Below are 13,699 nucleotides of genomic sequence, written 5' to 3' on the forward strand. Positions count from 1 at the left end.
TTGGATTTTAAAATCGCGTGAAAAAAAATCGCGATGCCCGATTTTAAAATCGCGTGAATAAGGCGATATCGGATTTTAAAATCGCGATGTTGGATTTTAATATTGCGTGAATAAGAATCGCGATGTTCGATTTTAAAATAGGGTGAATAAGAATCGCGATGTTGGATTTTAAAAGTGCGTGAATAAGAATCGCGATGTTGGATTTTAAAAGTGCGTGAATAAGAATCGCGATGTTGGATTTTAAAATAGGGTGAATAAGAATCGCGATGTTGGATTTTAAAATAGGGTGAATAAGAATCGCGATGTTGGATTTTAAAATTGCTTGAATAAGAATCGCGATGCCGGATTTTAAAATTGCGTGAATAAGGCGATATCGGATTTTAAAATCGCGATGTTCGATTTTAAAATTGGGTGAATAAGAATCGCGATGTTCGATTTTAAAATAGGGCGAATAAGAATCGCGATGTTGGATTTTAAGAGTGCGTGAATAAGAATCGCGATGTTCGATTTTAAAATAGGGTGAATAAGAATCGCGATGTTGGATTTTAAGAGTGCGTGAATAAGAATCGCGATGTTCGATTTTAAAATAGGGTGAATAAGAATCGCGATGTTGGATTTTAAGAGTGCGTGAATAAGAATCGCGATGTTCGATTTTAAAATAGGGTGAATAAGAATCGCGATGTTGGATTTTAAGAGTGCGTGAATAAGAATCGCGATGTTCGATTTTAAAATAGGGTGAATAAGAATCGCGATGTTCGATTTTAAAATCGCTTGAATAAGAATCGCGATGTTTGGTTTTAAAATCGCGTGAATAAGAATCGCGATGTTCAATTTTAAAATAGCGTGAACAAGAATCACGATATTGAATTTTAAAATCACGTGAATAAGAATCACGATATTGGATTTTAAAAGCACGAAAATACAAATCGCGGTATTGAATTTTTAAATCGCGTAAATAAGAATCACGATGCATAATTTTTAGAGTCCGTGAATACTTACCGCAACGAGTAATGTTTAAACCGCGTATAAATTCCAATATCGATGTTTGATACTACAACCGCGTGATAACGAATCGCAATATTGAAATTTAAAAATATATATGAATACGAATCGCGACATCGGATTTTAAACTAGCCGGAATATGAATCGCGATAGTGGGTTTTAAAAACGTTTAAATACAAATCGCGATATTGGGTTTTAAAAACGCTTAAATACAAATCGCGATATTGAATTTTTAAATTGCGTGAATGGGAATTGATTTTCAACAAAAGAAAAAAATTTTCAACAAAATATCATTTACTGCATAAAAATTTTTGAAAAAAGAGCGGAAGATTTGGAAAAATCTGAAAAAAGCGGAAATCAGCGGATCCGCGGAAGAATCACATCCCTGATATGCGGACCTGTAAGCATTTCATCAAATATGTTAAATGATTGGCGCTTTTATATGCTACGGACCAATGGTATGCTGAAATGGATTGTGGTTGCATGAATTATGAAAATATTGAATGTACCTTTGCGAAAACCCCTATTTTTGCATAGAATCCTTCCAACCAAATCCAGCTCAGTACACGCATATGCGGACCTGTAAGCATTTCATCAAATATGTTAAATGATTGGCGCTTTTATATGCTACGGACCAATGGTATGCTGAAATGGATTGTGGTTGCATGAATTATGAAAATATTGAATGTACCTTTGCGAAAACCCCTATTTTTGCATAGAATCCTTCCAACCAAATCCAGCTCAGTACACGCATATGCGGACCTGTAAGCATTTCATCAAATATGTTAAATGATTGGCGCTTTTATATGCTACGGACCAATGGTATGCTGAAATGGATTGTGGTTGCATGAATTATGAAAATATTGAATGTACCTTTGCGAAAACCCCTATTTTTGCATAGAATCCTTCCAACCAAATCCAGCTCAGTACACGCATATGCGGACCTGTAAGCATTTCATCAAATATGTTAAATGATTGGCGCTTTTATATGCTACGGACCAATGGTATGCTGAAATGGATTGTGGTTGCATGAATTATGAAAATATTGAATGTACCTTTGCGAAAACCCCTATTTTTGCATAGAATCCTTCCAACCAAATCCAGCTCAGTACACGCATATGCGGACCTGTAAGCATTTCATCAAATATGTTAAATGATTGGCGCTTTTATATGCTACGGACCAATGGTATGCTGAAATGGATTGTGGTTGCATGAATTATGAAAATATTGAATGTACCTTTGCGAAAACCCCTATTTTTGCATAGAATCCTTCCAACCAAATCCAGCTCAGTACACGCATATGCGGACCTGTAAGCATTTCATCAAATATGTTAAATGATTGGCGCTTTTATATGCTACGGACCAATGGTATGCTGAAATGGATTGTGGTTGCATGAATTATGAAAATATTGAATGTACCTTTGCGAAAACCCCTATTTTTGCATAGAATCCTTCCAACCAAATCCAGCTCAGTACACGCATATGCGGACCTGTAAGCATTTCATCAAATATGTTAAATGATTGGCGCTTTTATATGCTACGGACCAATGGTATGCTGAAATGGATTGTGGTTGCATGAATTATGAAAATATTGAATGTACCTTTGCGAAAACCCCTATTTTTGCATAGAATCCTTCCAACCAAATCCAGCTCAGTACACGCATATGCGGACCTGTAAGCATTTCATCAAATATGTTAAATGATTGGCGCTTTTATATGCTACGGACCAATCGTATGCTGAAATGGATTGTGGTTGCATGAATTATGAAAATATTGTATGTACCTTTGCGAAAACCCCTATTTTTGCATAGTTCATGCATCGACATGGTGAAGAAAAACATGTCATGTGGTAAAAGGAAAATTAAGTACTTTATAAAATCACCCAATAATAAAAGCACCTTTAAGGAATTTTATAAAAAAAAACGCAAATAAGCACCATTAAGCATTGTTTAAAAAGGCTATGCACAAAGTTTCAAATTAAATCAGCAGCCATATTAAATCTTTTTACATTTAACAAATCGTAATACAGCAATGGATTACACTTCTAGCTAAAAAAGTTAGTTTTCCCCCTATGTACTAAAATTTTGCTCAGAAGAAATTTATCTCGGCAGCATAGATAGATAGAAAAGAACATCCAAGCTTATCCTTAACACAACATCCTTAATCACAAAAAAAAAAAAAAAAAAATCAGTGTAGCAAATTGAAGACCAATCTATATCCAGCAATCACACTTAAACTAGGGATGAAAAAAATAAAACAGAGAAGATATTAAGTCAAAACCTTTGCTCTTTCCACTCTCTCAATCATCTGTGTGAATACAAGTACAACCCAAACCATAAACTAGCAGTGATCGCAGATGCTGGTGAGAAAAAAAATTCAGTAAAAGCGAGCGCAAGGGGATATCAAATCAAATAAGTTTTTACATGATTTTAACACAAAATTTCAATCTATAAAAATTTAAGGGGTCATTGGAAAATTCACATTCTACATATAACATGAACACTTGTGCTTCACATTTGAAATTAGGACAAATACAAATCAGGGGTCTGTCCAGGCCGAATTTACTACCGTTTAGCGGTACCTTCACAAATTCAACTTCAGGAAAAACGGTAGTTTCACAAAATACTTTTTCTTAAAATTTTATTTTTGTATCCCTTAAGAAACGATAAATCCATATTTTTGTGTTGATTTTTTAATATAATTTTTCATAAATTATGTCTAAATTTTCACAAAATAGGTACCTCTTAGAAAAACCTAGACAGACCCCTGCGAATGTTAAGATGGTTATTTTATAACCCTATTTTTCAATGACTAGTATATACTAAAAAATAATGTAGCAAAAATAATTTTACCCATCTTTGTCTTCATACAGCTCCTTTAAATTGTAGGTGCAATCCATGGATCTCTGAAAATAACATACTGAGTTTAAATCGTCTAAATAGAAAAATTGAGTTTTAAACTAATTTGGACAATGGTGTTAATAAAAATATAACAATACAGAAATAAATTTGCAAGAAAAATACACACAAATAAAATACAATGCTTAAGCACAGCTTTAAGTTAACTTCAGTATTATGCATAATGTAGTAAATGTCAATAATAATTACATAATTAAATGCATTTATTTAAATTTACTGGTTTCATTTAATACATACAGGGCCGGATTAGCCTATAGGCACACTAGGCATGAGCCTAGGGCCTACGAAAAACTTGGGAGAAAAAATTTTTTTTAAAAAAATCAAACGTAGTGGAATCAGAAAAACAGTTTTGTTTTTCTGATTCCACTGCATTTGATTTTTTTTTCTTTTCACGATAAATTTCGCACTCAATAAATTCTTTTTATTCATAAATTTTATCATTAGGTTTTTTTTTTTAAAAAATTCCGTTGATCTTGCCTTGTTCCGGGTTTTAATATTTATGCTAGTGCCTTTTTTAACTATCGTTTCGGTTCGATAATTTTCAAGTGTTTTGATTTAGATTAATAAGTTTTCCTTTTAGCTTATTGTCCCCCCCCCCCCCGTTTAATTAGGTATGAAATATATTGCGTTATTTAATCATTGGTTTTGTTTATATAAGTTAATTTAGGAATTGTAATTATTTTTAAAAAATATATATGAGAATTTTGTATTTTTTAAACTTGTTTTTCTTGTCTAAACTTATTCTTTTAAATTGGTTCTTATTCTTTATTCATTATTATTTTATTGGTTCTTATTCTTTTAAATGTTATATTTCTACCATTTTTTTTCTCTCTAAAGTTAGGAGTTCCTTTCTTTTTTCTCTTACTTTATGCATTACACTCGTCGGTATTGCAGATAAAGTTCGATAAACAAATTCGTAAATTAAAATCCATATTAATAAAAGTGTAAAAAAAAAAATATGCAAGAAAATTTCAGCATATACAGTAGAGCGCCGATTATCCGAACTGCTCGGGACCGAACGTGGTTCGGATAATGAAATGTTTGGATAATTGGAAAGTTGTTTAAAACCTAGTTTAAATGATTATTATTTATGCACCAACTTCCCTTCACACTTTTTCTAGGCTTAGGACTGGCAGTACTATCTAAAATAGCTCTGGCGAGTTTAAGACTTTTTTTTCCCAATTTTTAAATATATTTTTTTAAACTTTTTTTTTCAATTTGAATCGTTTTTATCATATTTCGGCTTTTTATAATTTTTTTTGTCAATTACTGATTTTACCACATTTTTCTTTATTTTCCATTGCAAAAGATATCCAGCAAAGACTTTTGTTTCAAAGAACATGCTCTTTTTCGTGCAGCCATATCCCTTATTCTTTTTAAATAAATCAACTGAATTGGATCAACATCATTTTGACGTTCTAGGCAATTCATTGCAATATCTATTGAATTGCATGCTTCTTATGAGAAGGTCCACAATCTTGAACTTGATCACGTACTTCTTCCTCTTAATCTGAGGAGTTCCGATTTGATTCAAAATTTCAGAAACAATTTCATGATCATTTAAAATGTGAAATTCTGAGTCGTTTTCAGTGTCTCGACACCAGTCTTCTATTTCTTCTGCTGTATAACATGGCACATTTTCACCCGAAAGATCTAACGATTCACAAACTGCAGTTTCGTTTGTTTTTCTGATAAGAATTTTATTCCAAGATTTAAGATTCCAAGCACTGTAATCACTAATCATTACCATGAGTGACAACTACCCATCCCCCAATTGTAGAATTTCGGCACTTATCTATTCATGAACACATTCCGCTTTCCAACAATTGTAGATTGTCAAAATGAAGCTCGCATTCCTTGATGATAATTTTCAGGTGAAGAGGGCTAAAGGGGTATGTAGGTTTAACTGTATAACAATGCATGTATGTATGTCTACTATAAGAAAACTGCTTTAAATTAAATATGGTCTTCAGATGTAGTGGATATTATTTATTCCTCTAAATTTAAAAAAATTGTCAATAAGTTAAAAAAAATTCTGAACTTAAAAAAGAGAAGACGAAAAAAAAAAGCGAATTCGGACATAGTTCGGATAATTGGACGTTCGGATAATCGGCGCTCTACTGTATTTTGAAAAGAGGGGAGGAGTGGGGGAAGGAGGGGAGGGCCCAAAAACGGCTATGCCTAGGGCCTACGAAAGGTATAATCCGGCTCTGAATACATAAGATTAATTTTTAATAATACAACTGTAAAAAAAATAATAGATAAAAATAATATAGTAGAAACTTTGGTTAGATATTTTAACAGCACTAAATATGAATACATCATAACATTCAGCCAAATGTTCGGCCAAGTATTTTTTAGAAAGCTAATTTTTGACAAAATTTATTTGGAATTTCAATAGATGAAATAGAGATTAATTTAAAATAGTATTGAAATTATACATCTGATATAGTTTTAACACATACTTATAAAGCGTTTCGGTTACTAGGGGGAAAAAATATATTTTTCCAACCCTGAATATAACTGAAAATTTACTTACATTAAGAAGAAGCCTTAAACGATGATCCGAATTGATCTGTTCCCGATTCTGAAAAGTATAATACAATTTTAAAAATTACGATAAATGACCAAGTTTATAGACAGAAAATATAAAGTAAAAGGTTTAAGAAAAGATACATTTGAGATTTCATTAATTTTATTTACTGGTAGAAACACGAATTATTGCTTACAGAACTTTTCTTGTGTAAACTTTCTTTGACCATTGTGTCAACAAGCCTCTCTCTTTCTTCATGATATCGTCTTTGTTGTTCAAGAAGAGTTTCCATTTTCAACGTCTTCTAAAATTCTTTTACTTAAAAGATAATCGGAATAAATTTTATACCATTTTTTAGGTAATTATTACTCTTTCATTTGTTGTTTACGGTTTATGCCGACATTCTATGTATAAAGTTACAGTGAGTTATAGAATAAGCGGAAAAGGCACAGTGAGACATTTTCAACTGTTTCGATTTTTGAGTTGAATCCATTGTATAATGATCAAGTATTTTTAAGAACGAAAACGGTTCGATTGAGCTATCCAGCTTGGGTAATATTATTTTTCTGTAACAAGATTTAGATACTGTAAGCAAAAGTAGATAACCGGAAACGTTACTTTTGCCGATAAGCAAATTGTAAATAAACAAAGCAAGGAATAGAATCATCCAAAAAGTGATCAAAACTCTTGAACATAGAACTAAAAAAATATAATTTTAGCTCTCACTTTTTTTTTCACAAATTGAAAAGCAATCGGAAATGCCTAATGTCTCTCAATACGGACTGGAAAAGTCATAAAACAAAACGTTCTTTTATTTTTTATGGGAATAATTTATTCAAAAAGTTAGACTGTTTTAAAATTGAACTAAGCGAAATAAATATCAAATATAAAACATTAAAACAATTCTCAAGTTTAGATCTTACTCCATATTCTATAATTAAAGGAATATTTATTGGATGGTCTTTCTTGTTAATTAAAATTAGTAAATATCTATTATCTAAACTGAAATTTCAATTTTCATCATACTACATTATTATTTATTTAAATTAATCAATAATTCTCATTTCACAGATGAAGGGACATACCACTGTGGTTTTTATGAAACAGCTAATGAAGAATCTCACCCCCGTAAAATCTTTTCTGGTGTACATGACTTAAGCTGCAGTCTAAGCGATTCTTATATCATATCCGAAACGTTGGACTTATATCATGTTTCGCATCCTGATTTCGTTGTTAATAAAATCGATATACAAGATAAGAAGTTAGATCGAATTGCTACTGAAGATTTATATACAATTGCTTTAACAACAGGTATATTTATCTATTTGAATAAATAAAATAAAAATGTAAAATTTATGTTTTCCCTGATAATTTTGATTTTGTAAGTGTTTCTTTTCTCTGTAACACAAATTATAATATTGAGTAAGGCTGATAACATAAGTTGTGGTATAAATCTGACAAAATACTTATAAAACAAGTTGTGGACACATTGTGGAGAAGATTTCTGTGGACCTGTGAGAAATGAAAAAAAAAAAAAACATCACAGAAGCGAAGTAATTTTAAGGTCCTCTACAAATTAATTTTTTTAATTTTTACAAGTTTAAAATACCTTTAGGGACTAGGCAATTGTAGTTGGTGCAAACAGGTACTGGTACACATGTATCCACCTTTTATGTTATTCTACAGATCATATACTATATGTCATGCAAAGAATATATATCAACTAGTATTACTTCATTTAATAATGAGTATTATATTATTGCAAAGTGCAAACTTGATTGGATGAGCATTTAGATAGTATAATGTAACTAGATAGCTTTATAGATAAAACTAGATAGTTTAACAATTAGGGAATGATTTTGTATTACAAATTTTATTTGAGAGAAGTTTATTTGCATAAAAATTAGCTGAACACATTTATGTATTGTTTTGTTTGCAAAGTTTTCTGCATTGTAAGTGAAATTGTCTATTAAGTGAATTAGTACTATGTAATTATACTATGTAAATTATTACTATTAAATCACAAAGCTATAATTATGCTCCAAAAAACATTAATAGTTTTAAAAAATATACTTTCTAAGAGAGAATTTTTTCTACTCAAAAATTAGTCTAATATGTACTTGGTTTTATTTTTCATTTCATTGTCAAAAGAGAATTATTTTCATCACCTCTGCATAATTTTCCTAAAAAATACAAGATTTCAGTAGATACAGAAAGTTTCATCAATATTTTTTAATTTTTTTTTAATTGAGTATTATCTTTATTTGAATTTTTTTTATAAAAAATGCAAAATGTAATAATTTTTTTATAAAATGCATTTGCCCCTTGATTGGATCCCCCCCTTGATTGGATCTAATATTAATATGAAATGCTAATAATATATTAATGACTAAATATAAAAGTATTAATTTATTTATTTTAGTATTCTTGGATTTAAAATATTAATTTTTTTAATTAAAAGCCTAAATTTTATTTCTCATGAAATATGTATTAAATTATACAATTACAAGATTTAATGTTCTCTTTTTTTTTAGAGGGCAAAGTTTTAGATATTAAAAAAACAGAAGAAATTCAAGTGACATTAATAGATTTACCTTTCATTATTAATCAAGTTGCATGTGGTAAAGAACATGTATTGCTACTCTCTAGTTCTGGTGTGGTGTTAAGTTATGGTTTTGGAAGGTAACATTTATTTTTTCAAATATATAATGTCTAAAAATTTTTTTTTTTATTTATTTGGTAGGTATTACATAACTATGTGATGCAAACCTAAGTATTAAAACATAAAGTTACTACAAGATGCATACATTAAAAAAATAATAACTATAATATTGTTTAGTTTCTTATACTTTTACAGAAAAAAATATTAGGAAACTTTATGTGTATCTCAGGCTAATTGGAAAATTCGGTTTTCGCAATGTTGTTAAGTAGCTGGAAATTTTCAGTGTAATTTAGCCCAGGTTCTCATAGCTGAGAGGGTTAATTATTGTTAAACAGTTCATAGTTTAGTTATATTGTTTCAAATCAGTTAAAATGTTACCTAATAAAATAATATTATAGGATTACTTTATTATCGAGAAATACAGCTATTAAGCCTTTAATTTGAAATAATAATCAAATCATCTTTATAGCAAAGAATAATACTAAAAATGGATTATAAATAAATTTTTCTTGTAAGTGCTGTAAAATAAGGAGTAAAGGAATGTTTTACAGGTAAAAAATACCCTTATAACTTTTATTAGTTTAATGCTGATGACAAACAAAAAGAATTTTGGTCTATTTGTTAATTTAGGATCCAAACAAATAATTTTTCTTGTCAATTAAAATATGTCCAGAACAATGACAAGTTAAACCATTTTCTTTTTGTATTAGATAGAGGTATTTTACCATGTTCATGTATTTTTGCTGATAATCTATGGCACATTTAAATAATTTAAAAAATGCATTCGAATTAAATAATATATTTCTTAATTAAATTTTTAAATATTTTGAATAGTTTTTTGACATTGATTTTAATACAAATTTTCAATTATTGTATAATTAAATATTTTATTCATAACATTTTAGCCGTGGTCAATTAGGGCATAATAACTTACATAAATTGGAGAAACCTGTGATATTAGAAGCTTTAGAAGGCATAGAAATTATAGCCATAGCTGCTGGAGGTTGGCACTCAGCAGCAATAAGTTGTAAGTATATGGTTAAGAATAAATACAGTGTATCATATACACTTTACCCACATATATATGTTATATTTACATTATTTTATTTTTTAATTGATATTGAACAGTCAATCTATTTTCATGTTTGCGGTTATTAATGTTCTGTTCAACTCTGTAGCCTTGTAATTTTGAACCCAACTAAGAACACAATGGAACTTTTTGATGAAGCATTAGGTCAAATTAGACTTTGTGGAGGACTTTTTGATGGAAATAATCTCCATTTGCATTATCTGGAGAGGAAAATAACAAAAGCCTACTGAGGCTAATCGGGCAATAAGAGGACTCTAACCCATAATCCGTCTACCACTGAGGATATTTTACATTAGTGCTGTGGTTGGAGCAAGCTGGGTGCAGAATTTGTATCAGCTAGCTTGTGGGATTTGAACCTAGACCAACTTATTGAGCAGCAAGCGCTCTATCCCCTGAGCCTCGCAGCTTTAATAAAGTTTTTTCTTTTCAAATTATTGGAGGAAGAAAAAAAATTATGAGAAGTTTTTAGTGAAATAATTATAGCTTTCTTTTCAATTATATCACTGGCCTTTCACTTTATTTTTATGCTTCAAAATTTAAACTGAAAAAATTTGGTACTGTATGAGATAAAGTTATACAAGACACTTATTCCCTGAGGGAGTAGGAACCTTAACTTTTCTAAGAAGTTACAACATTTTAAACTTCAAAGAAATTTTAAAAAAAGTTGAGAAGATCTAAGTTGAAATCCAATCTACCTTTTTTAAGGGAAAATTTTTTTTTATCAATTTGTCCCTTAAAAATGGTTAAAATTTTGATTAAAGTTGTAATTATTGCATTGTTACAAACTCTTGAATTATTATTACGGGTCATTATAATTTAAATTTTGATTAAAAATTAAACTAAATTTTTCTGTTACCTCTCAAACTATCTTTGATTTTTAATGTAAATTGATTATTATTTATTATTTTTAAATTACTAGCTATTGCACTAACATATTTAGACCTTTTTGAATCGTGAAAATGAAAATAAATTGTTTGATTGATAATTGTTTTTGCCAATGCTTCATGTAAAAAAATTCTTTAAGAGAACAACTATCATAAGAAGTCGAGTTATCACAAAAGTCAATGTTATTTATTTGACATTTTATATTTTTGGATGAACGATTCATATACTAAGACTATTTTGCACTGCTTGTTATATTTAATTTACTTAAAAGTATTTTTATTTAGCAATTGGTGACTTGTACATGTGGGGTTGGAATGAGAGTGGTCAGCTTGGTCTTCCTTGTCCTAAACTTGAGGGAAATAGATCCTCTTCAGAAATCTATACAGCTTGCTATCTTCCAAAATTAATAGATCTAGATGACAAAAAAGTCACAAAAATATCTTGTGGCTCTCGACATACAGCAGCTATAACTGGTATGTTCTGTTAATACTTTGCAAGATTTAGATATAACTAAAGACAAAATTTGATTTAGTTTAGACAAAATAATTTAAACTAAAATCTTTGTGACCTTTTTTGATGACGAAAAAGACAAAGTAGCATTTTGTGTATCAGGACATACACCAGCTGTGAATGGTATGTTCTGTTAATAATTTGGAAGATTTAGATGAATGTAACTACAAACAAAATTTTATTCATTTTAGATAAAATAACATAAACAGTGGTGTGTCTATACTTTTTTTTTTCAAAACATAGAGTTAACAGAACCCAAAAAGTAAACATCCAAAAACTGTAATAGCCTAACCTAATTTCATTGCTTTGGTTTAAAATTATTTATATTTAACCCACCTGTAGATCTACACATAGATACTCACAAATGGTTGTGCAATTAGAGAATTTTTCTTGTTTAATTTCTATCTACATACAATCCAGTGTATAGAAAAAGCCTCTAATTTTTATGCATAACATTTACTACTTATGTACACAACATTTACTTCTTACAACCTACTTATGTAGTAGTACTTATAAAGTAGTATGTAAAAAAATTAACATTCATATCACAGTTTTCTGATTGAAAAGATCATTGAAATGTTGAAAGGATTATTGTTGAACGTGAATATTTTCCGTTGAATATTTGGAAAATGTGTATGGCTATTTCAACCATATTTGTGCAAAAAAATTTGAACATTGGGAAGCAGTTAAAATGAAAATGTCAACAAAACTGCTAGTAGATTAAATATATATATATATAAAAAAAGCAGAATAACATATTTTGATTGAGCAATTTTTAAAAATTATTGCAAGTAAAAATTAATAGTAATGAAGCTTATGGCAACTTGGTTTTTATGGAGAAATTATTTTGCTGTTAATTGTTAGCGGTATGTAAAAACCATGAAAATTCTAAAACTCTAGACTTAATTTAAATGTATAATTTTGTGTAGTTATTCAGCACCAAGTTTTTGGGATCAGTTTTGACAAATAAATGGGTCCTGAGGATAAGGTCAAATCAGTGATAAATCCAATTTTTTTTTTTCTGATCCTTTACAAAGTTTTAAGTTAACCTGATTTCCTTCAAAATTAGTATATTATTCAGAATTATTATTAGTATTAGTGCATCCTTAAATGCCAAAATCTTTTGGCGAAAAAAAATCCATTTTTTGTAATAACAAATTATTTAGAATCTGTTAGAAATTAAACTATTAAAAGAATAAACTATTAAAGGAATAAACTATTAAAAACTATTAAAAGAATTTTATTTGCAAAATATAAGATTATAAAAAATAGCTAATGTAGTTAAGCTATTAATGATTGTATAAAAATGTAAATAACAATCCTGATTTTAAAAAATCCCACGACTGTATTTGTGATTTTTTTTATCAATATTTTAATTAGTTTATATTTAGACTGTTAAAAACTGTAAAAAAAAACTTTATTTTTCTTAACATCAGAATTCTAAAATTCATGTTCTTTTTTTTTTTCAGAAGATAAGCAGCTGTGGACTTGGGGCTATAATAATTGGGGTCAATTAGGAAATAAAAACTGTTTATTCAATGATACGCCTGAAAAAGTTTCTCTTCCTAAAAATTTTATTGTTCAAAACGTAAAATGTAAGTTTTGGGATACATTAATTGAAGGTTGCATAGAAAAATAAATATTTGTTTTACTACACTGTTTTGTTGGTTTGCTTAATAAACATATATTTTTTTTAAATAGTCAATAACTCAGTTATTCAATAACAGAGTATGCAACACAATTTTTTTTAATCTTAGTGTTACTTATTTACAAACTAACAGCAAACTGCAAAAAATAAATAAATAAAATTACATCTAAAAAAATTTTAAATTTTTTTTTTTCTCTTTGCAATCTAATTTTGTTTTTTTTACATGAAAATTTGAATCACCTTAATGAATCACTTTTTTGAACTACATGAATCTTGATATTAATTACCGAGTTTCAGTAGATGCCGAGTAGTTGTAAATCAGGGATCATACATTACTTTTATTAAGTGTATCTATATAGTGAATATTAAATATCACTATATAAATATTTTCTTGTGAAAAATACAGCTTTCGAAATATTAGTTCTTTTTTTTTTTTTTTTTTTTTTTTCAA

The 13,699-nt window shown here is 29.0% G+C and overlaps 2 protein-coding genes across 2 annotated transcripts in view; one reads left to right on the plus strand and one right to left on the minus strand.

Moving 5' to 3' along the window:
* Positions 1 to 7,085, minus strand: part of noi (splicing factor 3a subunit 3 noi) — a 33,353-nt gene extending 26,268 nt beyond the window's left edge. Inside the window, exons 1-3 of the mRNA XM_016070539.4 lie at positions 6,650 to 7,085; positions 6,460 to 6,507; positions 3,855 to 3,907 (exon numbers count right to left, since the gene is read on the minus strand). Coding sequence (XP_015926025.1) covers positions 3,855 to 3,907; positions 6,460 to 6,507; positions 6,650 to 6,745 — 197 coding nt within the window. The 5' untranslated portion in view covers positions 6,746 to 7,085. The remainder of the gene's footprint in view (positions 1 to 3,854; positions 3,908 to 6,459; positions 6,508 to 6,649) is intronic.
* Positions 7,073 to 13,256, plus strand: LOC107453647 (E3 ISG15--protein ligase Herc6). The gene is made up of 6 exons (XM_016070540.5): positions 7,073 to 7,435; positions 7,525 to 7,764; positions 8,988 to 9,135; positions 10,021 to 10,142; positions 11,375 to 11,563; positions 13,070 to 13,256. The coding sequence occupies exons 1-6, from the start codon at positions 7,219 to 7,221 to the stop codon at positions 13,237 to 13,239; spliced, it is 1,086 nt and encodes a 361-aa protein (XP_015926026.1). The 5' UTR covers positions 7,073 to 7,218; the 3' UTR covers positions 13,240 to 13,256.
* The last annotated feature ends 443 nt before the right edge of the window (positions 13,257 to 13,699 follow it).

Source organism: Parasteatoda tepidariorum, chromosome 5 (assembly GCF_982258835.1).
Source record: "Parasteatoda tepidariorum strain Cologne lab strain chromosome 5, Ptep-v5.0, whole genome shotgun sequence".
Lineage (NCBI taxonomy): Eukaryota > Metazoa > Arthropoda > Arachnida > Araneae > Theridiidae > Parasteatoda > Parasteatoda tepidariorum.

Excerpts from the sequence above, each read along its gene's own strand:
- LOC107453647 (XM_016070540.5), top strand. The coding sequence starts at position 7,219 with ATGTCTCTCAATACGGACTGGAAAAGTCATAAAACAAAACGTTCTTTT. Across the intron at positions 9,136-10,020 it reads TTAAGTTATGGTTTTGGAAG|CCGTGGTCAATTAGGGCATA; the intron begins GTAACATTTATT and ends ATAACATTTTAG. Across the intron at positions 11,564-13,069 it reads ACATACAGCAGCTATAACTG|AAGATAAGCAGCTGTGGACT; the intron begins GTATGTTCTGTT and ends TTTTTTTTTCAG.